Here is a 22,162-nt window from a genome sequence, read left to right on the forward strand (position 1 = left end):
CACTCAGTTTTCCACATAATACAATCCCCACTAGGTTCTCCGCCATCCTTTTCCAAGACCTGTACTCTGCCCCCCACCCACACCAGAGTCTTTTACTCTGCTGCAATACGCCAACTCCAGTTCAGGTTCTACTTGTGTTTTCTCTTCTGATCTTGATTTTCAACTTCTGCCTGAGAGTGAGATCATCCCATATTCATCCTTCTGTTTCTGACTTATTTCACTTAACATGAATTTTTCAAGGTCCATCCAAGATGGTGAAATCACTATTTTTAATAGCTGAGTAGTATTCCATTGTGTATATATACACCACAACTCGCTCAGCCACTCATCTGTTGTTGGACACCTGGGTTACTTCCAGGTTTTGGCTATTACAAATTGTGCTGCTAAGAACATAGGTGTACACAGATCTTTTTGGATGGGTGTGTTGGGTTCCTTAGGATATATCCCCAGGAGAGGAATTGTAGGATCAAAGGGTAGATCCATTTCTAGCCTTCTGAGAGTTCTCCAGACTGTTCTCCACAGAGGTTGGACCAATTTACATTCCCACCAGCAGTGTAGAAGGGTTCCTTTTACCCCACACCCTCTCCAGCATCTGCTGCAGCTACTTTGTCTGATGTGTGACATTCTCACAGGAGTGAAGTGGTATTTTTTCATGTTTCTCAGCCTTTTGGCTCTCTTCTTTGGTGAATATTCTGCCCATGTCCTCCCCCCATTTCTGGATGGGGTTATTTTCTTGTTGTTGAGTTTGGTAAGCTCTTTATATATTCTGGTTATTAGCCTCTTGTCTGATGTAGGGCATGTAAAGATCTTCTCCCATTCTGTGAGGGGTCTCTTGCTTTGGGTAGTGGTTTCTTTTGCTGTGCAGAAGCTTTTGAATTTGATGTAGTCCCATAGGTTTATACTTGCCTTAGTCTTCTTTGTAATTGGATTCGTTTCATTGATGATGTCTTTAAAACTTATGTGGAAAAGAGTTCTGCCAATATTTTCCTCTAAGAATCTGATGGTTTCTGGTCTAACATCCAAGTCCTTGATCCACTTGGAATTGACTTTTGTGTCTGGTGAAATATAGTGGTTCAGTTTCATTCTTCTGCATGTTGCAGCCCAGTTTTTCCAACACCATTTGTTGAAGAGATTCTGCTTTCCCCATTTAATAGTCTGGGCCCCTTTGTCAAAGATTAGATGATGTCCATAGGTGTGGGGGCTTACTTCTGGGCTCTCAACTCTATTACACTGGTCAGTGTCTCTATTCATGTTCCAGTACCAAGCAGTTTTGAGGACAATGGCCCTATAATACAGTTTGAGATTTGGGAGTGTGATGCCTCCAGTTCTGTTCTTTCTTCTCAAGATATTTTTGGCAATTCTAAGTCTTTTCTGGTTCCAGATAAACATTTGGAGCAATTGTTCTATTCTTCTAAAAAATGTGGTTTGAGATCTTGATAGGGATAGCATAAATTTGTAGATGGCTCTGGGTAGTATATTCATTTTGATGTTAATTCTTCCAACCCATGAACATGGAGTATCTCTCCACTTCTGTGTGTCTTTTTCAATTTCCGTGAGCCTGATGATTTCCAAAAGCTTCTTGTTGGATCTGAAAACAGAGAAGAGTTTGACTTCTTCTCTTCCAATCTGTATGCCTTTAATTCCTTGCTCCTGCCTGATTGTTATGGCAAGAACTTCCAACACTATGTTGAATAGTAATGGCGATAGTGGGCAGCCCTGTCTAGTACCTGATCTGAGGGGAAATGCTTCCAGTTTTTCTCCATTGAGTATGATGTTGGCTGTAGGTTTGCTATATATAGGCTCCATTATTTTGAGGAATTTTCCATCTATCCCCATTTTTTGTAGTGTTTTGATCATAAAGGGATGTTGGATTTTGTCAGAGGTTTTCTCTGCATCTACTGATATAACCATGTGGTTTTTGGTCTTGCCTTTATTGATGTGGTGGATCACGTTGATTGATTTACAAATATTAAACCAACCTTGCATGCCTAGGATAAACCCCACTTGGTCATGATGAACAAACTTTTTTATATACTGCTGTATCTGGTTGGCTAGAATTTTGTTCAATATTTTAGCATCTATGTTCATCAGAAATATTGGTCTGTAGTTTTTTTTTTTTGGTTGTGTCCCTGTCTGCTTTTGCTATCAGAGTGATGTTGGCTTCATAGTAGCTAGAAGGGAGTATTCCAGAGTCTTCAATCTTCTGGAAGACTTTTAAAAGTAGAGGTATTAACTCATCCTTGAAGGTTTTTGTAGAATTCATTTGTAAAACCATCTGGTCCAGGACTTATATTCCTGGGAAGGTTTTTGATAACTGTTTCAATTTTATTGGCTGTGATGGGCCTGTTCATATTATCTAGTTCCTCTTTATTTAATTTTGGAAGTTCATAGGTATATAGGAAATCATTCATTTCTTCCAGGTTTTCTAGCTTGGTGGCATATAGTTATTCACAGAAACCTTGTATGACATGTTGAATTTCTGTGGTGTCTGTTTTGATATCTCCTTTCATTGACAATCCAATTTATTTGGGTCTTCTCCTTTTTTTGTTTTGTGAGTCTGGCTACAGGTTTGTTGATTTTGTTCACTCTTTCGAAGAACCAACATTTACTTTCGTTGGTTTTTTTGTGTGTGGTTTTCTTATTTTCAATGTTATTTACTTCTGCCCTAACTTTAAAGATTTCTGTCCTTCTGGTTGCTTTAGGGTTCCTTTGTTCTTCTTCTAGGTCTTTAAGATGTGCAATCAGGCTGTTTATTTGTGCTTTTTCTTGTTTCCTAATGTGTGCTTGTATGGCTATGAACTTTCCCCTCAGTACTGCCTTAGCTGTGTCCCAAATATTTTGATAGCTTGTGTCTTCATTTTCATTGAACTCTCGAAATATTCTGATTTCTTCCTTAATGTCCTCCTTGACCCAATAGTTGTTAAGTAGTATACTGCTGAGCTTCCACATTTTGAGACTATTACTAATCTTTTGTTTATTGTTAAGTTTTAGTTTAGTGCAGGTGTCCTATCTGTCCCTCTGTCCCTTTTCCTCTGCATCTCCTTCTCCTCTCTCTGTTTCTCTCAGACCTATTCAATAAATGGAAAAAATGGCTGCCAGGAGCCGTGGGTTCATAGTGATGGCACCAAGCCCGAATGATAACCCTGGAGGCAAATAATAATAATAAGGCTTAGGAAAATGTGGTTTTCCTCTCTGTCTAAACTGCTATGATTGAAACCCATGTCTCTGTGCTATGGTGTCCTGTAGTATCTGAAACTGTAGGTAAGGTAGACTGCTGGCCTTCTTTGGGTCTTATTTCTACTGTGTTCCAGCCCAGAAAGGTTGTGACTTTACATAAACGCTCTGGTCTTGCTAACAAGAGCACATGTGTAGGAGGAAGCTCACCATGCCAGGGTTCTTTGGAGGGATTTCAGCTGACTGCTCTCAAACCTCCATTGTACTCAGCCACTGGAGCACTCTCAAACTTAAATATTATCTCAGTCCCAGTCCAGAGATTCTTACTCAGCAGATCTTAAATATATCCTCTTTCTGAGAGATTAGTTTGAAAGTCTGAATGCTAAATTACAGCTTTTGACTTCATGTTCAGGTTCCAGAATTCATACACAACAGCCAGATGCCTCTGCCTCATGTCTCCCTGCCCCACAGCACAGTCCCCAAAGGCTACACACTCTGCAGAGGTGCCCAAAGTCAGCCCAGACCGGTGCTCATTTACAGATGGTGAACAGAGAACAAGTGAGGAAAAACACTGGTGAGGTGACACAGCCTGAAACTGCCTCTAGGATCTCTTGTAACAGAAAATAACAACACGTTCATCAGCCCGGGGGGGGGGGGGAAGGGGGGGTTCATGAACCTGAGACCAAAATGCAAAAGAGGACACGGAGACATAAAACTCTCCCCTTCTGTTGGATTTCTTCTTTTATTTAAATGAGGTGTCTCAGAAGCTTATGGTTATTAGAAGGGAGAAGGAGGAGGAGAAGAAGGAAGAGGAAGACTACATTTGAGGCAAGGGGGTGACAGAGGGGAAGAGAGACAGAGAGACACCGGCGACACTGCTTCACCACTTGCAACGCTTCCCCCCTGCAGGTGGGAACCAGGTCCTTGCGCATTGTAGCATGTGTTCTCAGCCAGGTGCCCCACCACCTTGCCCCGAAACCTCTACCTTTCTGAGGGGTGGGATCAAATACTCTGGCCTTACTAATACGAGCCCATGGGGCACAGGAACACAGGCTCAGCAGCACATGACCCCACCACGTTTGGAGATGACGCAAACCAATTTTCCTAAAAGCTCTTGCCCAGCAGAACAGCCCAAGATGGCGGGCTGGCCAAGCATACACTTTCAACCTGGGGCATTCAAGTAACTGTCTACATCTCTGCTCTCCCCAGTCCCAGAAGCTCCATCCCAGCACAGGTGACTACCACCTACCAGTCAGAGACACGAGCTGGTCAAGCCGGAGGTGATGTCTGTCCCTGTGGGCACAAGCACATGACCCCACCCGCTGCAGCCACTGTGGGCACACTCACTTTGCGGCTCCTCCACTGCCATCATCGTTGTCAGAAGAGGACGACGTGGAAGAGCCCGGAAAGTATGTGGAGTCCACGTGGTTGGGGCTGCCGCCGGGAGCGGGGTTGATGGGGGAGGACCGTTCATACAGCGGGGTGTGCTTTCCCTCATGAGGAATGCTGCTGTAGCTGTTCTGCTCGGCTGGATTCTTTCCACTTGTCTCCAAGGTGAGAGCTGGCTCGGCGAGGCTGTATGGGTGTGGACCCTGGCCTGGAGCCCCTGGACCCGGCACCTGTGGGGCCTGCGGGGGGTGTAGGGGGGGAGAGGCAGAGAGCAGAGGTCAGGTGTGCGCAGAAGTTGTCAGCAGGACCCCAGTTCGTTTGTCACTCAACACATGTGGGCACCCATTTCACCCTCTCTTCAGGCGTTTAAATAATGACTTAGCATGAGCTAGAAGTTAATTCACAGCCCTTCCAGGCCAGCTGGCTACCACAAGGGGCAGGGAAGAAGGCCTTACCATGGGCTTTGCTTGCAGAGAGGCCGGTGGAATGTTGAGCATCTGGGGGGGGACATACGGTGGCACTATCCCAGGCATTCCGAATGGATTTGGTCTGGCTGTTTCACCAACACACAGAGACAACAACAACAAGGCACCAGTTAGTGGGATGCAGAGGTGGCGGGCTTATACTTCACCTGTATCGAGCCCCTCTGGGGGTTAGAGCTGCCGCTAGACCCACGTCTCAGAACGTCTCAGAAAAGTCACGCGTAACATAAAAAGAGCTCAGTTTCATGAAGATTTATTTCATACAGTGAGGCTAGGGCTTTACCTTCAAAGGCCTGCTCTTTCAGTTCAACAGGTATGCTGGCTAGTAGGTCTCTGCAGAGCCTCTAATGCTATTAGCACTAAGGGTGAAAATGGAAACTCTGTTCCCTTCCACTCATGAAGCAATGGGAGTTTCCTTTCTAAAGCATTTTACTACGGAAATCGGGGTATCCGTTATTTATTTATTTATTTATTTTTCTGGATAGGACAGGGGAAGATAATGAAAGACAAAGAGACACCTACAGACCTGCTTCACCGCTTGCAAAGCTTTCCCTGTGCAGGTGGGGAGTAGAGATTTGAACATGGGTCCTTGTGCACAGTAATGTGTGCACTCAACCAGGCGCACCACTGCCCAGGCCCCAGGTCTCAGCTTCTTCTATTTATTTACTTATGTATTTATTTACTTTTCTAGTGTCTGTAACCAAATTTATCCCTGAGGCCCAGAAGACAGGATCAGGGCCCATGAGTCACAGTGTTACTGTGGCAGCCTTTTGGGCCAGTGCCGGCCACGGGCTGGATAGGCACTGAATTTGACACAGCTGCACGGCTGAATTTCTATTTCTTACCACTCAGGTTATCACCGGGGCTGGGTGTCTGCACTATAACTCACTGCTCCGTGTGGCAATTATTTTCTTTCTTATTTTTTTTAAAGAAAACAAGAAATGCTTTATTAAAAATCATATTTATTTTTTAGCGATAAAGAGCAAAATAGAGAGGGTAAGTGGAGAGAAAAGGGGTCTGCAGCACTGCTCCACTTGTGAAGCTTTCTCTCACAGGTGGGGACCAAGGGCTTGAACCCAGGCCCTCGCACATAGTAATGTGTGCTTCACAGGCGTGCCACTGCCCAACCTCTCAGGTCTCAGCTTCTAAACAGGCTTTTGAATATAAGATCCGAGGCATGGTTATATGGTCCAGCATCACTTTCATTGTTAAATAAGCTATCACCATATTATCTATTTTAATCTTTCTGTGTGTCTATCATTGAGACCGTGTGTTCTTAAAATATGACAGAAAAGGTTACGTGGCCAAAGCAACTCCAACAACCCGAGGCTGGGTCCCTAGCCCGCTTTTAGACGGGGGATATGGCAGCTCAGTCAGTCGCACAAGCACAGCTAACAAGGAATAAAGGTGTGTGATCCTTCACTGTACTAGTACAAGGAAAATGGGAAGAAAACTCTTGAGGCTTCAGTCCTTCAGCCAACAATTAAGTCTGGGGTGTCGCAGGGCCAGGCCATGAGGACGGGCCAGGGTGACATGGAGTATGACCACAAGGACAGGCCTTGAGACTGTGAGATCTCAAAGCGAGGTTGTGACTGACATGCAGAGAACACACAGCAGACCCACTGTTACCCTCAAGCTATGTGATCTGTCCTTTAGTTTTCTTTTAAAAGACAGAAGAAAACCAACCAAGAAATTCCTGGATGCCAATGTCCTTTCAGAAGAATACTTTTCAGTCCATGAATCTGAGTCATGACAGGGAGAAACACACAACTCACAAATACTACTTTTGACTGCACTGATTCACCCAAGATAAACATGCATAACTTGATTAAAAATCAATAGTAAGCTCAGTACTAAAAGTTTCCTTCTCATCTGAGAGAAAACTCCTGCATGTCTCAGAGGGGTTTCCTGAGTCATATGCAGCCCCCTCCTCACCTCATCCTCGTGGGGCCAGAAGGTATACAGCATCTGGGGAGTATACAGAGGTGTGGCCACCACTTACCTCCTCCCACCCTACAAGGACTCCCAAGTTTGGCAGCCATGTGTATTGTACACTCCCTCTTCAAGTGTTTCAAGTTCAGAAATGGGCGCGCGCGTGCACACACACACACACACACACACACACACACACACACTGCAGCAACAGCTTCAACGGAGGGGAGCATTTTTGTTCTAACCAATTTTTGGTGATTCTATGTTACAAAGTTTCCAAAATGCACAAACTTCCAGAAAGAAAGAAGGAAAGAAGGAAAGAAAGAAAGGAAGGAAGGAAGGAAGGAAGGAAGGAAGGAAGGAAGGGAGGAAGGAAGAAAGGAAGAAAGAAAGGGAGGAAGAAAGAAAAACAAAACAAAACATCATGGCAACCCAAAAGATACCCAAGGGAAGAATATTTTCTAGAATCTTCGCCTCTAGTAAACCTGTGTGAATGCAGAGTCTAGTGACTATTCTTTCTACCAGCTCAGCCCAACAAATGGGTGGGCTAGACTACACTTCTCTGAAGGTTGCAGGAATGCCTCATAGGCCAGGCCTGCTGGAGAGTTACATGTCTTCCTATGAATCAGTCATTGTTGGTGGCGGCTAAGCAGAGTCATAGACCTCTCTCTCTTAGAAGTGGCCCTGGGTGAGCTCAGAGCTAAAGGGATGCAGAGGTCACATAGGCTCAGGCTCCTAAACTGAACACGGGCCCCAGGTCAGATCAAATCAATGGGGCTTATAGTCAACAATATTAATACCCCTTTCCCATATTTGAGAGCTACTCTCTTCCCTGATCCAGCTTTCTGGCCCTTTTTGTAGCCATGACATCATATCACCAGACAATAACTTGGATCCACCTGCATATCAGATGTCAGGCTCAGAAAAAAAATAAAATAAAAAATAGTATAGTCATGGGCCCTTTGGAATATAACTAAAATAGGCCTACTAGCTATCTACAAAACGGAAACCACCAAATCTTCATCTGCACTATTATAGCCTTGAGATTCATGATGAGTAAACAATTTGTTTGGCTTTATATGTTAACTCTCTTTCCAGCCACCAGGTTCCAGATGCTAACATGATGCCACCAGATCTTCCTGGGCAGACGACCCCACCACTGTGTCCTGGAGCCCCACTTCTCCAGAGCCCTGCCCCACTAGGGAGAGAGAGACAGGCTGGGAGTATGGATCAACCTGTCAACACCCATGTTGAGCGGGGAAGCAATTACAGAAGCCAGACCTCCCACCTTCTGCATCCCACAATGACCTCGGGTCCATACTCCCAGAGGGATAAAGAATAGGAAAGCTATCAGGGGAGGGGATGGGATACGGAGATCTGGTGGTGGGAATTGTGTGGAGTTGTACCCCTCTTATCCTATAGTTCTTGTCAGTGTTTCCTTTTTATAAATAAAATTAAAATAAATAAATAAGTGGCCCTGGGACAGAGGGCAGAGTGGATGGAGACCACCACCACTAGCTCCTTCTTCTCTTCCTTTTGTGACACTTACTCAGGGAGGTGGGCTATTGTTAGCAAGGTACATAGACCGAAGGCTTCGACTACCATATGAAAAACATTCTTATAATGAAAATGTTAAAAAGAAAAAAAAATTAGATTTTCGGAATGATGAGAAAGCAGAATGCTGCAGCTGGCGGGGTAAGCTGGTTGTCCCTGAGGTCTGACCAGCTGCTCAGCAGCTCCTCAATCACTTCCGGGTCCACAGGAAGTGCAATTCTCTTCCCCACCTTGAAAAGAGCTCCTGCTCAGCCCCACTTAGCAGATACGCATCTGCTACTCTCACATTACTGCTACTATACAACACCAGACAAAACAACAAACAGAACAAAGTGGCACGGCAGGCAGTTCTCTAACTGAGCTGGTGTTGGAGCATTCCATTCAACTGTGCCACTAAAAATTAAAGCTTTGAGGGAGTCGGGCGGTAGCGCAACAGGTTAAGCGCATGTGTCGCAAAGCTCAAGGACCGGCACAAGGTTCCTGGTTCAAGCCCCAGGCTCCCCACCTGTAGGGGAGTCGCTTCACAGGTGGTGAAGCAGGTCTGCAGGTGTCTATCTTTCTCTCCCCTTCTCTCCATTTCTCTCTGTCCTATCCAATGACTACAACAATAATAAAGGGGGGTGGCGCAACAAAAGGGAATAAAATTTTTTTTAAATAAAAGCTTTGAAAATTCAGGCTCAAAGATACATACTATAATCCCTACCAGCAATATTATTTTCCAGTGCTTGTAAAAGAACAAGGCAAAATTCCCCAAATACTTTTAACCACATTGAAATGGACATTATTCACTCATTAGCAAGGAGGAAACACAGAGAAACACAGAGAAACATGAAGGAGAATTCCTCATACCCTGTGTCCAACTTTTCCCAGTAACAGCTGCTCGTGGCAGACGGAGATACAGGCACAGGGCGGCACAGTGCTGCACCTTGCTGAGCGCAATGCACAACCAGGTTACAATGAGTTACAGTGTGCAAGGACCCAGGTTTGCGCCCCCAGCTCCCCCACCTGCAGGGGGAAAGCTTTGAGGGTGGTAAAGCAGGGTTGCAGTTGTCTCTCTGTGTCTCTTCATCTCTGCCTTCCCTCCTGAGTTCTGGCTGTCTCTATCCAATAAACAAAGATGGATTAAATAAATAAATGAGAGACGCAGGCACCAAGGACTATCCAACTATGAGAGCAGAGCCGGGGATATGGAGGCTCTAGGCCAGAGACATCCCCCAACTCAGAGGACTGCACTATCAGTTTCGGGTAAATACCAGCTCCCCAAAGCTCATAGCATGAGGTCCTGAGTGTGCCACTGTGCGGCTCTGGCCTGCCCCCCACTCCCACCTCTCACAGGGAACACACACACACACACTCACACTCAGTTGTTAAAAAAAAGTCATGATGTATTTTTGCATAAAAAATGGGAAAAACACATCATGACTTTCCTGGTAACCCAATATATCTAGTTAAAGATACTAAGGGGGGGGGGCGGGCGGTAGCGCAGCGGGTTAAGCCACACATGACACCAAGCGCAAGGACCAGAGTAAGGATCCCAGTTCGAGCCCTGGGCTCCCTCCCCACCTGCAGGGGGTCATTTCACAAGTGGTGAAGCAGGTCTGCAAGTGTCTATCTTTCTCTCTCTATCTTCTCCTCTTCTCTCCATTTCTCTTTGTCCAACAAGAATAACAACAAGGACAACAAAAATGGGAAAAATGGCCTTCAGGGGCAGTGGATTCAACGTGTCGGCACCGAACCCCAGCAATAATCCTGGAGGCAAAGAGAGAGAGAGAGAGAGAGAGAGAGAGAGAGAGAGAGAGAGAGAAACTAACTAACTGGGCTAAAAAGATATATACACAGCAGTTGTGCACCAGACTTTCCTGTCGGAGGCAGCAGGTCCTTGAGAGGCAAAGCCCCCTGGGCCTGTGAGCAGAAGGCTGGCAAGGCAGGCTTTCTGTGCGCCCCTGACCTTTCTCTTAGGATGACTGGAGAAAGCTGAGAAAATGATAGACTTTGCAGACTCTCTGGGAGAATGATAAGTGTCTAAGTACACGAACTTTTGCCTCAACTGTATCTTGCTCATGTTTTGAGAAACTGTACTTTGCTTATGCACCTGGATTATGTTTTGAGAAACCTTATGTAGAGCCAGCCTAATGAAACTTCTTGCTGTGTGTGTTATAAAAGACTGTGAGAAAAATAAATCTGGGCACTCAGTTAATGAACTGGGGCCCTCCCGATCCCAGTGCACTATCTTCTTTCTTTTTCTCAATCCTCGCGCCCTCTCCAGCTACTACTGTTCCTGTTTGGCAGGCTCTGGCCAGACTTTCCTGCCTGAGGTCCAGAGGTCCTGGCTTCAGTCTCCACCTCAGTCTCCACCACCACCATTTGCCAAACTGAGCAACGCTCTGTTTCTCTCTCTCTCTCTCTCTCTCTCCCTCTCCCTCCCTCTCCCTCTCAAACCCCCCCCCCCCCCCCCCCCGGTGTACAACTGCTGTGCTCTCTCCTTGCTTGGCTGGATCATGAAGGATTCATACTAAGTGAAATAGGTCAAAATGAGAAGGAAGCTTGCTGGATGATCTCACACACAGGCAGAACTTAATAAACTAGGACAGAAAGGGAAAACACAAAGCAAAAGGCATCTGGGGGGACGGGCATTGGGGTCCTGTTGGAGGTGAAGAGTATTCTGCAGACACCTATCACAGGGAGGTGAGGAATTGTACCATTTGTCAACAACTGTACTATCTATCATCCACTACCCTCCCCCAATAAGAATAAGGAAAGAAATAAATTAAATGAAGAAATGCCTGAGGTTCTAGTGGCTACAGGTTCAGGCCTCGGCAATACCACAAGCCACAGCCGAGCAGTGAACTGGTAAACATTTACTTTTTTTTCAACTGGTTTTCTTGGGGAATGGTCTGTTCGTACACGCACACAAACAGCATATTGAAATAGGTAGGAAGCATCTCTTACAGGGCAGCTCTCCCTCTCTTTTGATACAGAGAGGCAGAGAGAAAGAGAAGGAGAGAGACCACAGGACCAACATTTCCTTCAGGCAGCTGGGGCTGGGCTAGAACGTGGGGTGTGCACATGGCAAAGCAGCATATGGTCCAGGTGCGTTATTTTGCCAGCCCGAGTTAAAACCAAGAACACATTTTTTTTATCTTTTAAAAATATTTATTTATTCCCTTTTGTTGCCCTTATTGTTTTGTTGTGTAGCTATTACTGTTGTTATTGATGTCATCATTGTTGGATAGGACAGAGAGAAATGGAGAGAGGAGGGGAAGACAGAGAAAGGGAGAGAAAGACATAGACACCTGCAGACCTGCTTCACCACTTATGAAGCGACTCCCCTGCAGGTGGGGAGCCGGGGGCTCAAACTGGGATCCTTCTGCTGGTCTTTGCGCTTTGCATCACATGCGCTTAACCCACTGTGCTACTGTCCAACTCCCACAAGAAAACTTTTTGTCCTTTTTCTTTTTTTTTAAACTTTATTGATTTATTATTGGATAGAGACAGACAGAAATTGAGAGGAAGGGGAGGTAGAGAGGGACAGAGACAGAGACACCTGCAGCCCTGCTTCACTACTCATGAAGCTTTCCCCCTGCAGGTGGAGACGAAGGGGCTTGAACCCAGGACCTTGCACACTGTAGTGTCTGCACTTGACCAGGTGTGCCACCGCCTGGCCCCAACTTTTTTTTCCTAAATATATAACAACAGGATAATATCAAACACCTGGTGACAATAAAAAATATTTCAAGAGATAATCTTTGTAAATTATAACATAACAGCAAAATAAATAAAAATGTTCTTGATGGTGATGGCAAGACATGGTTAAACATCACTGAACACCTGTCCTGCAGAACACTAACTATGCTCTGAGAAATCTGAGGCTCCATTTACTCACTCATCCATCCTTCCACACGACCCCTGGAAACCACTGATATTTCACTGTTTTACCCCGGGCCCCACACCCAATGTCTTAAGAGTTAAGACTCACACAGGGTGTAGCTATGAGGATAGCTTCTTTTGCTCAGGAAAATACATTTAAGGTCCCTTGTCTCTTCAAGACTTGGCAGCCTATTTCTCTTTAGTACTAAATAAAATCTGTCTGTATGTACCAGTGTTTATCTATCCAACTACTCAAGGACAACTCACTTTTGGTAATGAAAATACAATCTCTACAAGCATCAATGGACAGGTTTCTGTATACACATGAGACCAACTCTTTCGGACAGAGAGCAAGAAGCATGAGTACCTAGTCAAATGGCAAGAGCATGTTTAGCTTTGTAAGAAACTACTTAACTCTTCTGAAGTGGCTGCTAAGTTTTCACCAGTAAGGAAAGAAAGTTGCTGTAGCTCCCCACAATGTCACCAGCACCTGACACTTGCTGCCAATGCTCCAGATTTTGGCCATCCTATTAGGTATATGACGGAAACTAATCGGCTTCCCTCCCGTTCAGAAGACCAGATACATACACACATCCTCTTCAGATTCCCTGGGCCTCTGCTGCGCATGCATGCCTTTCAGAAACTAGACCGGGAACTGCTGATGCCCACAACCTGGTTTAGGGGTCTGGGGGGACGCTGGCATCTCTGAGCTGTTTCTTTCTTTCTTTCTTTCTTTTTTTTTTTTTTTAAAAAAACCTATTTATTTCCTTTTGTTGCCCTTGTTCTTTTTTATTGTTGTAGTTATTGTTGTTGTTATTGATGTCATCGTTGTTGGACAGAACAGAGAGAAATGGAGAGAGGAGGGGAAGACAGAGAGGGGGAGAGAAAGACAGACACCTGCAGACCTGCTTCAATGCTTGTGAAGTGACTCCCCTGCAGGTGGGGAGCCAGGGGCTCGAACCAGGATCCTTAGGCCGGTCCTTGCGCTTTGTGCCACCTGCACTTAACTCACTGCGCTACCGCCCGGCTCCCTGAGCTGTCTGTTTCTAATCTTAATCCTGCCACTGATGTTGAAGCACAGTTTCCCTATTGTATGAGAACTACTACTCCAGCCAGTGAGTTAAGCAGCTGGATAGTTGTTTTGACATACTCTGTCTGTGCTTACCCCTGGGCTACGGATTTCTAGGGGAAGACATATCAGAAAAGGCAAACTGTCCTTGACACAGTGTTCCTGACACAGTCAAGACTCGGAGTAAACGTAGGAACTTCGCCTATAACTTATTTAAGAGCCTCTCTGAGAACAGGTCATCTCTAAAAATCTGGAGGACAAAGAGTATGGACTAGAGCATGCTGCAGCTTTCACTTTGAAAAAGATCACGCAACCATGCAGCAGGGCCTCAGGGAGGTTTATGTTTTTTAAAAAACAATAATAACTCCTGGGCTGGACGGTGGTACAGCTAGTTGAGCAGCTGAGCACACGTCATGATGTGCAAGGACCTGAGTCCGAGCCCCCAGGCTCCATCTCCACAGGGGAAGGTTTTCGAGCAGTGAAGCAGTGCTGCAGGCTGTCTCTCCTCCCTCTTCATCTTCCCCTTTCCTCTCGATTTCTCTGTCTCCATCTAGTAATTAAAATATATATATATATATTTAAAATAAATAAACTCCTGTGGTCCAATTAAAGAGTCTGGTATAGTTCTGGGAAAAGCCTAAACTCCAATCAGCTGGAGAAACCTCTGATCAAAGACAATCAGATCTAGTTTATTCCCTAATGCCATACAAGTTTCTAGTATAATTCTCTAAAATTGCCTCAGAACTCTGCACATATTCATTCCAATGTCTAAATTGATTAACCCAGGAATGTTCTTACTGGGTGACAAGGAAGTCATGTTCTGACATTGGTTGTTCAAATTCCACGTTCTCCCTCTGGGTGATATTGTGGGGAGCACCTGGAGAGGACTTGTGACCTGCCCCTAGTCACGAGGATAATTTCGTGGCATACATGCCTCGGCTAACTTGGGACACCAGGAACACTTCTCTCAGCGCCACCAAGCTGCTTCCATCCCAGTCACTGTCCTCTGCTTATTCCATGGCGGGACCCGGGCTCACCGTATACAGGCAGAATCAGAGAACATGCTCTTCAGACTATTTTCGTTTTCTTTAGATTGGTCAGAAGAACAATGGAAGTGTGGTGTTTACATGGATCCAACCCTGCTCACTGCAAGTAGTGTGCCAGTCATTTGAAATGCAGTTGTCCCACTCTCACCCCTCAGCCGCCCGCCTGCTCTGACTAACTGCAAGTTGCTGTATTATCTTGTCAGACACAGTTTACATTTTGTGCCTGTCGGAGCATCAGGGAGGGAACTCTTCAGGAAACCATTTACAGGCAGTTACTAAACACCGCACTGACCTCCGTGGAGCTATCACCCTGTAAACCCCAGCCCTTTCACCAACTGCACCAAGGCCCTTCGTTAACCTGCTGAGGATTAAGAGCGAAAGCAGAACTAGGTTCTCAGGGGTGATAGTAGCTTCAACCGTAAAACATTAGCCTAACGACTCACGACATCGCAAGAGCACTTTGGAGAGCACTATGTATATTTTTAAAAATATTTATTAATTTATTCCCTTTTGTTACCCTTGTTGTTTTTATTATAGTTATTACTGTTGTTACTGATGTCGTCACTATTGGATAGGACAGAGAGAAATGGAGAGAGGAGGGGAAGACAGAGAGGGGGAGGGAAAGACAGACACCTGCAGACCTGCTTCACCGCCTGTGAAGTTACCTTCCTGTAGGTGGGGAGCCGGGGGCTGGAACCAGGATCCTTCCGCCGGTCCTTGTGCTTTGCGCCATCTGCACTTAACCCGCTGCACTACCGCCTGACTCTCCCAGCACTATGTATTTTTAAGATGCTCAAACCTGAAGCCTCGTCTTGCCTCTTCAAAACCATTATTGATTCAGATCAATACAAAATGTTGAGTGCACTTACAAAAAAGAAAGAAAGAAAGGGAGGGAGGGAGGGAGGGAGGGAGGGAGGGAGGAAGGGAGGAAGGGAGGAAAAGAAGGAAAAGGAGTAGCTAAGCTGCCCCTATGACTTGGTGAGGACGGTGGTGGTCTGGAGGGAAGGCTCACTGAACTCTGGTAGTGGGCACAGTGCAAAACTATTCTCTGTAATCTTACCACCTTGTACACCACTGTTAAACCACTACGAAAAATCATGTTAAAATTTTAACTATGTTCAGTGTCCTTGTTTTCCTTCCTTTGAATTAATGTTCTGCTCCAGATACAGAGCAGTGACTGACCAACAATAACCACACAGGACCTGAATGACAGAGACATACAGGTGTCAGTACATGGATGCCTTCTCAGCTTCTAATTACTGGTGTCAACTTAAGTCACCTGTCTTTCTAGTGATTCTTCCTACAAGATGAACAATGAGGGTAGGGGGAGATAGCTTCGTGGTACTGCAAAGAACTCATATGTACAAGTCCCAGGTTCAATCCCAGACACCACCAATAGCCAGAGGTCAAGTAGTATTCTAATAAAAAATAATAATAAATAAATAATTGGGGCCAGCCCCTAGAAACGTCCAAAATAGACAACCTAGCTTCTTTCCACCCTAAGGTCCCTATTCTCATCTGTTCTATTCCTACTCTTGGGTTCCTGTCTATTAAAACATTTTGTCCTGCTTTCTATCTTACTGTCTTTTAGCCACCAGGTTGCAGATGCTACTACAATTCCATTCTCAACTCCATGGGCAGATAATCTAGCTAACACATCTTAGAACCTCCCCTCCCCAGAGCCTTACCCCATTGGGAAAGATAGAAACAGGCTGGGGGTGTGAATCCACCGGCCAATGTCCATGTCCAGTGCAGAAGCCATTACAGAAGCCAAAAAGAACTCCACCCTTCTGTACCAAAAATAATTTTAATTTTGGCCCATACTCCCAGAGAGTGGAAAAGACAGGGGAAGATGACCAGAGAACTCTGAATTTTTGTTTTTATGCTGTCACTGAAAGGGAAGTGAATCTGGAAAATACCAGTCAGGCACTGTTTCGCTTATCTGAGAGGGAAGAGGGGAAAAGGATAGTCAGAATAGTAGTAATAGTAGAATCATAGAAATTAATAAAAATAGGCAAAAATATACAGGGGGGGATATGGATAGATACAGATATAAGCAGATAAACAGATATAGATACATAGCCAACTCTTATCTGTGACCTTGGAAGAACTAATACTGTTTCCACTGGAGGAGAATGGGGGACACAGAATTCTGGTGGTGGGAATAGTGTGCAATCACACCCCCATTATCGTATAATTTGCAAGTCAATATTAAATCACTAATAATTTGTCTTAAATGGGGCCAGGTGGTGGCACACCAGGCTGAGCGCACATGTTACAATGCACCAGGACCTGGGTTCAAGCCCCCAGTCCCTACCTACAGAGGGAAAGCTTTGCAAGTGGTAAAGTAGAGCTCCAGGTGTCACTCTGCCTATCTCCCTTTCAATCTTCCCCTCCCCTCTCTGACTGCCTGGTCTTGTCAAATGCATATATAAATAGTTTTTTGAAAAGAAAAGTATTTATTAGACATTTCAAATGGTTAAAGAGCATATCCATCATTTAACATGGATTCATTACAATGCTTCTCCATTATCTGCGCAGTAAGGAACAAACAAGTGTCCTACATCAAAGACTGGAAGCAAAGAGGCAGCAGATCTGGACAGACAGCTGGGACACGGACACCCAAGGGCCACACTGAGTATGCTCAGTGCCCAATATAAGTAGAGGCAGCGTCTCCTTGTGCACTTGGGGTCTCACCAGAGCTAAGCTGTGACATTTTTATTTATTGGCTAAAGACAGCCAGAAATCAAGAGGTAAGAAGGAGATAGAGAGACAGAGAGAGACCTGCAGCACTGCTTCACTAGTCACGAAGCTTTCCCCCTGCAGACAGGGAACGGGAGCTTGAATCCGGGTCCTTGCACATGTGTGCTCAACCAGTTGTGCCACTACCTGAGCCCCCGTGCCCTATTTTTAGAATCAACTCCAGAGGATATCTAATCATTTACTTCCCTGATGCAGCAGCTTTCTGTGAGTTAAGTTCTTTCAGTTAAATGTCTACACAGAGCAGAGATGATACAGTAGGTCCTAACTTCCCCTGGCCTGATGTTCTTGGGAAGCTGCAGAGAATGGGACAGGACGACCTGGTGCTGATGCTACTGAAATTCACAAATGTCTCAGAGAAGGGACAGTGATGCATGACCCCAGAGCCTGAGTGCCCCAAGCATGCGGCATTGAGAGAAAGCTCTGGTGTCAACAGTACTGCCAACACTCTGTGCAGAAGTAACATGGCACAGTCCCGGTAACAAAGAGGTCGCGCCTGCACAGTGCAGGCCACGGGGAAACAGGGAGTCAGCTTAAGGGCTGGGACCCTCTGAACACGCATTACAACAGGGGCGACAGCTCGTGCTTGGGTCGGGCCAGCAGAGAAAACACCCCTCCCTGCCAACACCTTCTAGTCACCTGTTACCCACCTACAAAGCCCACTTTTTTTTTTATTTATTCCCTTTTGTTGCTCTTGCTGTTTTATTGTTGAGTTATTGATGCTGTCGTTGGATAGGACAGATAGAGAAATGGAGAGAGGAGGGGAAGACAGAGAGGGGCAGAGAAAGACAGACACCTGCAGACCTGCTTCACCGCCTGTGAAGTGACTCCCCTGCAGGTGGGGAGCCGGGGGCTCGAACCGAGATCTTTACGCTGGTCCTTGTGCTTTGCACCATGTGTGCTTAACCCGCTGCGCTACCGCCCAACTCCCCAAAGCCCACTTCTAAATGGGGTGCTCACTCTTAGCTCTATCCTCTCCCAGCAACAGCACTGAGCCTGGACACTGACTGAAGCTGTCACCTAGCCATCACCTGCAGGAGAGCATGCCGGACATTCCTCCCTCACCGGATCTGAACCAGCTGAAAGGCCCAAACTACATGAAGCCACACAGCTGAAATAACGGCCCGGCTGTACCATCTCTCAGTTTTCGTTCTTCGCCCTAAGAAAACAAATCTGGTTCAGCGAGAGCAAGTGTGTGGCCCCAAGAGATAGCACTGTGCAAGCAGGCTTCAGTCAACAGTTCTTTTTATTCCTCCATTTCAAATCTGAGTTAAATTTTGTCTTTTGCAAAAAAAAAAAAAAAAAAAAAAGAGAGAGAGAGAGAGAGAGAAGAGTAAAGAAAAACAACGAGGGAGAAGAAACCTTCATCTACAACAGCACTGTCGAGCCAAGGGCCACCTACACCCCAGTGGCCTCTGCAAGGAGCCCCTAGGAAGCCTCTCAGCCTTGCTTTCTCTTCCACCCTAGTTAAGACCGAAGTCTTCGCTGGCTCCTCAGTACTTTACTTCAGATCCCCACTAGCCCCTCGAGAACCTCCACTACACTTATTTGTGTCCGTGTAGAAATCTCTCTTCGCAAAGTAAGCCTGTGGGAGCTCGCCCAGTGGTGAGTGTTCTAGTCCCTGCTTGTGTGTGGTCAGTGCCCATCGGAGACCTTTGTCACTTACCTAAGTAATGAGGAGGGTGAAACGCCATTGGCTTGCTAGTCGCTGAGTAATAGCCGATCGCTCTCTTAAACCGAATCACTTTGTCATCTGTTCTAGACTGAAATCCATACAGGAAAACCTTTGTGAGTTAGCATGCCACTGGTAATTGATGCAATAGTAACATATTTTTATACCTCAGCCCACGGAAGATAGCCTGCTAGAGTTTCACTCTCCATTTCCAACAAAGGGGCAGTGGCTTTACTTCTCAGAAAAATGACTAAGGAGTTCCACATACACCTCAGCCACTAGCCTGACTGATCAGATGCCTTGCTTGCACCATATTAAAAAAAAAAAAGCAGCAATAAAATCTCTGACACCCAGCTGACAGAACAGCCACGGTCAGAGTCGCTGCCATGTCCTGCCATGCCTGTCTTCTAGTACTGATTCTAGTTAAATCACACCTGGCAGTCTAGGGGCTGAGACCTTAATAATTAATTACCCCCCTCCTCCAGGACAGAGGGGCGTCCAGAGGACAAAGCAGCCCCTTCAGTGCTCGCACACAATGTCAGTGTACACCAAGGCCACATCCCCACCTGGGAGTGCTGGAAAACATCTTTAGCGATGGCGTCCAGGTCTGAGGTATCCTGGATGTTGCGGACATAGTCGGCCACGGCCTTGATCACCACGTCACAAGGTGGCAAGACCAGCTGGTGGGCGCGGACCTGAGGAAACAAACAAACAAAAGACATGTGTCAGCAGGTGAATTCCCACAACAGCCCTGAAGCTCCAGACAGAGTTGTCCTAGGGCCCAATTATTCCAGAAGAGAATGGGGGGGGGGGGGGCACATCCTCCCCTCCCCTCTGCTCCCCTCCCCTCCTCTCCTCTCCCCTCCCCTCCTCTTTCCCCTCTCACCTCTCCTCCTCTCTCCTTTTCTTTTATGCAGAGGACTGCTCAGCTCTGGCTATGTGTGGTATTGGTGTAAGTGAGTGAACCTGGAGCTAGTGCATTACTAACGTGCTATCCTCTAGCCAAGGAAGCACTCAAAGTTAGCCATGTTAGTTGAAGAAATTAAACCTGAAGCCTTAGGCATGCAAAGCCTGTGCTCAGGCACTATGATAGATATTTTTCGTAACTATATATTCCTGTAGGAAGCATTAACTCTCACTTCAACTGCAATGTCAAAGGAACATCTGACTGACTCTATTTCCGAGAGGCCTATAGCTGCTCACCACCAGAGTCGAGCCAGCACTATGTCCTCAACAGCCAACACAGCTAGGAGAAACCCTGGGCCCAGAACACTGTGTCCAACCAACACTGTGAGACGCAGCGCAGATGAACTCGGCCCCTGCCTGGGACCACCTGCCACAAAGCCATGTTTGGCTCTGAACAGGGAGACAGAGAGAATGGTGCCACTCTGCCATCCAACACAGCTGGTCAAAGACATGCAGAATAAAGGGCAGACATACTTCACCACACCAGAATAGCAGGTGCCAGGAAAAGGTATGCAACAACTTTCAAAATGGTCAGCGCACGCGGGTGCGACCCACACTAAAAAATGAAAAGATACTATGGTCCGGGAGGTGGCACAGTGGCTAAAAGCATTGGATTCTAAAGCATGAGGTCCCAAGTTCAATCCCCAACAGCACATGTACCAGAGTGATATCTGGTTCTTTCTCTCCTCCTATCTTTCTCATGAATAAATAAATAAAAATCTTTTAAAAAAAAAAAAAAAAGAAAAGATACCTTAGTTTACACCAAAATTTAGGCTGTGGTTATAGGTCTGTCCCAGTGTCCGAAAGAAAGGAACAAGAACTTTATTTCCAACAATCAGAATGATAGCATGAAATAAATGTTTATTTTGTTCCATCATGAAGATTATAAGGCAAAGAGGGTGGAAATAACAAAAGACAGAGTGCCCCCTCAATGAACCCAATGCATCATGTGGCGAGAAGGAACTATCTTCTATCGTGAGGACCAGTTCACATCACATATGGGCCAGCTCAAGGGCCACTGTGATCACCACACCTTTGAGGGGGACTAGGAGTCGGGACAACTGAGTGAGCTCATTGCAGATGATGCCAGCGCTGAGCTTGGTCCAACAGTCTACAAGCTCAGGGCTCAAAGGCCAACAAGTCCAGGGCACAGAGCCTTTGGAAGCACAAGAAGGTGGGGACCACACTCTCTGGAGCCTCCAGAAGAAATAAAACTCTGTCCACACCTTGATTTTTAGATTTGTGATTTGAAGGGCCAGGTGGCGGCACACCTGGTTAAGTGTACACGGTACAGTGTGCAAGGACCCAGGTTCAAGTCCCTGGTCCCCACTTGCAGGGGGAAAGCTTCACAGTGGTAAAGTAGAAGTGCAACTGTCTCTCTCCCTCTATATCTCCCCTACCCTCTCAATTTCTCTGTCTCTATCCAACAGCTAAATAGAATTATATATATATATATATATATATATATATATATATATATATATAAAGATTTATGATTTGAGATTTGTGACTTAACTGTAAGACAATAAATTTGTTGTTTTAAGACTTCCAAGAGGGAGTCGGGCTGTAGCACAGTGGGTTAAGCGCAGGTGGCAATAAGCGCAAGGACCAGCATAAGGATCCCAGTTCAAGCCCTGGCTCCCCACCTGCAGGGGAGTCGCTTCACAAGCGGTGAAGCAGGTCTGCAGGTGTCTGTCTTTCTCTCCCCTTCTCTGTCTTCCCTCATCTCTCTCCATTTCTCTCCATTTCTCTCTGTCCTATCCAACAATGACGACAACAACAATAATAACTACAACAATAAAAAAAACATGGGCAACAAAAGGGAATTAAAAAAAAAAAAGACTTCCAAGAAAGAAGAAAATTATGGAAACAGCCTAAGTCGATGGACAGAAGAAGCCTCTGAAAAAGCACAGACTTAGGGAGTCGGGGAGTAGCACAGTGGGTTAAGTGCACGTGGTGTGAACAGTGTGAAGCACAAGGACCGGAGTAAGGATCCCAGTTCAAGCCCCAGGCTCCCCACCTACAGGGGAGTCGCTTCACAGGCAATGAAGCAGGTCTGCGGGTGTCTATCTTTCTCTCCCCTTCTCTCTCCATTTCTCTCTCTGTCCTATCCAACAATGCCGACATCATTATCAACAACAATAATAATAACTACAACAGTAAAACAAGGGCAACAAAAGGGAATGAATAAAATTTTTTTAAAAAAAAATTTTTTAAGCATAGACTTATACTTAGAAACTCTCAGATGTGT

The 22,162-nt window shown here is 45.8% G+C and overlaps 1 protein-coding gene and 1 non-coding gene across 2 annotated transcripts in view; both read right to left on the reverse strand.

Annotated features, from left to right (window-relative positions):
* The window catches only part of FAM120A (family with sequence similarity 120 member A), a 114,005-nt gene that overhangs the window by 57,704 nt on the left and 34,139 nt on the right, over positions 1–22,162 (reverse strand). Inside the window, exons 4-7 of the mRNA XM_060200551.1 lie at positions 19,512–19,640; positions 18,940–19,036; positions 5,019–5,116; positions 4,522–4,802 (exon numbers count right to left, since the gene is read on the reverse strand). Of these exons, the coding sequence (XP_060056534.1) occupies positions 4,522–4,802; positions 5,019–5,116; positions 18,940–19,036; positions 19,512–19,640 (605 nt within the window). The remainder of the gene's footprint in view (positions 1–4,521; positions 4,803–5,018; positions 5,117–18,939; positions 19,037–19,511; positions 19,641–22,162) is intronic.
* On the reverse strand, positions 5,734–5,868 carry LOC132541112 (small nucleolar RNA SNORA5). Its single transcript, XR_009552286.1, has one exon. It is a non-coding gene; the product is annotated as a small nucleolar RNA SNORA5 (small nucleolar RNA).

This window comes from Erinaceus europaeus, chromosome 10 (assembly GCF_950295315.1).
Source record: "Erinaceus europaeus chromosome 10, mEriEur2.1, whole genome shotgun sequence".
Taxonomy (NCBI): Eukaryota; Metazoa; Chordata; class Mammalia; order Eulipotyphla; family Erinaceidae; genus Erinaceus; species Erinaceus europaeus.